Source organism: Octopus bimaculoides, chromosome 11 (genome assembly GCF_001194135.2).
Source record: "Octopus bimaculoides isolate UCB-OBI-ISO-001 chromosome 11, ASM119413v2, whole genome shotgun sequence".
Classification (NCBI taxonomy): domain Eukaryota; kingdom Metazoa; phylum Mollusca; class Cephalopoda; order Octopoda; family Octopodidae; genus Octopus; species Octopus bimaculoides.
In genome coordinates, this window is record NC_068991.1 from 71597259 (window position 1) to 71599991 (window position 2733).

Consider the following 2733-nt stretch of genomic DNA (forward strand, 5'->3'; position numbering starts at 1 on the left):
TTAAGACTTAACTCAGAGCAGGAAGTGGAGTCGGGGGCAACAGTGTCCAAGGTTGTTTGTTGAAGAGAGCACCTCAAACACTAGTTGATAAGAAAAGGGACGGGAAGCACAATTTATCGGTTGTTACTACCTTAGGAAACAGTGTATCAAAATATCTGTTTATTCTCAAACCTGGCCTGACTACTCGCAGCAGCAGAGATCATTCTGCTAAAGGTACCTAAGGATCAGAAGTGATGTTGGTATGAAAAAACTGGGTGGCGGATAAAGTATTTCACCAAGTAACAAACCAGTACAGTTTCCATCCAGCAGAGTTCATCCACAAGACTTTCGTTTAACCACCAAAGCATTGCTAGAAAACACTGGGTGAGGTTTAATGTGATGGAATTAGGTTTTGCTTTGCTTTTTTTTTTTTTTTTTTTTTTTTTTCTAGAAAATTAGGCTGGTTACAAGGGGCTTTGCACACGGCCTTCACAGGGTTTCTGGGACGAGTAAGATTAACATTATCACTCTTTAATGTCTAGGTTGACTAGTTCGACAGGAGCCAAGCTCCAAAGTCTGTTTCCATATGGTTTCTATGGCTGAATGCCCTTCCAAATGCCAACCACTTTATAGAATGTACTGAATGACACTGGTACCAGTGAGGTCACCAAGTAATTTGCAAAACCAGACCCTTTAACTGAGGGTGGTAGGACTAGTATTGGCATGGTTATCTTTATTCTTGAACATTAGTAGTTGCAGGGGGGAAAAATGTACAGGGAGGGAATCTGAGATGTTCTGAAGAGATAAGTTTAAACATAGGGCTTATGAAGAAGAATCATGATATTTGAGACATGACAAGTGTTTGAGTAGAGCTGGCATGGAAACAGTTGGCACCAAAGAGCAAAAGCCACTATAATAATGTTAAAGAGAAGAACCAGAGTATCTTTAGGCCAGATGTTGAGGTGTGTCAATAAACAACTTGATGCCAATTAATCAGTTTGTTTTACAAATGTAGATTAGTTAATCTTTAGATATGAAAACCTTTCAAACCTACAGTACTGCACAATCTCATCTCTCATCTCATCTTCTTCGCTCACTTATTCCTGGAAGGGTTGTAGGGGCAGTGTCCTCAAGTACTCCTTCCATGGGGTCTTGTTAGAAGCAACCGTCTCCAATTGATCCAGCTGGACTCATGGATATTAAAAACAGCCAAACTCATGGATGTTATCCTACCATCTTGTTTTGCTAGTAAAACCTATCCAGCAATTCTTTCATGAGACATTTTTACCACATATCCATAGTATTGGAGCTGCGATCTCTCAATTTAGAGAAGTAGTGCCTTTTGTTTTGAACATCTCTATTTTGAGTGTCTCTATTTTAGGTGTCGCTGATCTCTGAGCTTAATGATTTTTCAGAAGAGAATTATGAATAGAAAGTGGATATTTGTATAATGTAATATTTGGGGGTAATGTTGAGTTTTGCTATTTACATAGCATTTGGTCAGTGTTGTATCATAATATTTCATCAATTTCAGGGTCGCTTGGAAGAGAGAAAACCTTTACTGATATTGTTCAGTGACGATGCCATGTCTATTATTTTTACTGCTGCTATGTAAGTTCATTTTTCTTCTCTCCCTTCTCTTTTTCTAAGTATCTACCTCAAAAAAGGTTATCATCACCCCCATTAGCTACAGAAACCAAAAGATACCTGATATGTATGTATGTATAAGTTAGAGGTGTTTAAAGCCTCTAAGGGATATGTAAATCCAAAGGCTCTCCTGGTGATTGCCTTAGTAGGTATATTCCTTGTAAAAGGTATACGGCAGCAGGTAATAAGGTGAGTAAACCGTAGTTTAATTTATATAGAAAATGGAGGAATAATAACAAACAGAAGTGTCTTTTGCACTAGTAAGCCATTATTTAATTAGTAAGGCTTACTATAGCACAAAAGATACATTTCTGTTTGTTATTTTTCCTCCATTTTCTTCTCGTATATATACATACATATATATATATATATATATATATATATATATATATATATATATATATATATATATATATATATATATTACAACAAAAATTTTAATTTTGGACATCATCATCATCATCGTTTAACGTCCGCTTTCCATGCTAGCATGGGTTGGACGATTTGACTGAGGACTGGTGAAACCGGATGGCAACACCAGGCTCCAGTCTAATTTGGCAGAGTTTCTACAGCTGGATGCCCTTCCTAACGCCAACCACTCAGAGAGTGTAGTGGGTGCTTTTACGTGTCACCCGCACGAGAGTTACCAAAGCAGATTTTTCTATGATCAGATGCTCTTCCTGTCACCAACTCTCACTTGTTTCCGTACAAGGTAATATTTCCAACGGCCAGACATGTTTTTCATGAAAGAACTGGAAAACATGAATGAAGGCTAGAAGCTACAATCGTGTCAATTTGGCCCTTGTACCTTATGGGATTAGCTCTGGCACCCCATCATATTCATCTTAATTTCTCTTTCCAGTTAACTCCCATCCATCCTTTTCTTTTTTTTTTTGCATGTTGACAATATTTCATAATTAAACTTTAATATTTAGCACTCATGTTATTTAAATGTCCTCAAAACCATGTCAAGGATGAAAAATAAAATATTTTCTCAAATGATGAAAATGTATCACCATTGATGCTTCTGGTGATTGTGTCAAGTTTGCAATGACCCACCAGTTGTACATGTTAAAAGCAACAGGATGTAATTTTAGAGAGCTTTAC

The 2733-nt window shown here is 37.1% G+C and overlaps 1 protein-coding gene across 1 annotated transcript in view; it reads left to right on the plus strand.

Annotated features, from left to right (window-relative positions):
* LOC106871654 (exportin-5) overlaps positions 1 to 2733 on the plus strand; it is a 36808-nt gene that overhangs the window by 15144 nt on the left and 18931 nt on the right. Inside the window, exon 7 of the mRNA XM_014918238.2 lies at positions 1514 to 1590. Coding sequence (XP_014773724.2) covers positions 1514 to 1590 — 77 coding nt within the window. The remainder of the gene's footprint in view (positions 1 to 1513; positions 1591 to 2733) is intronic.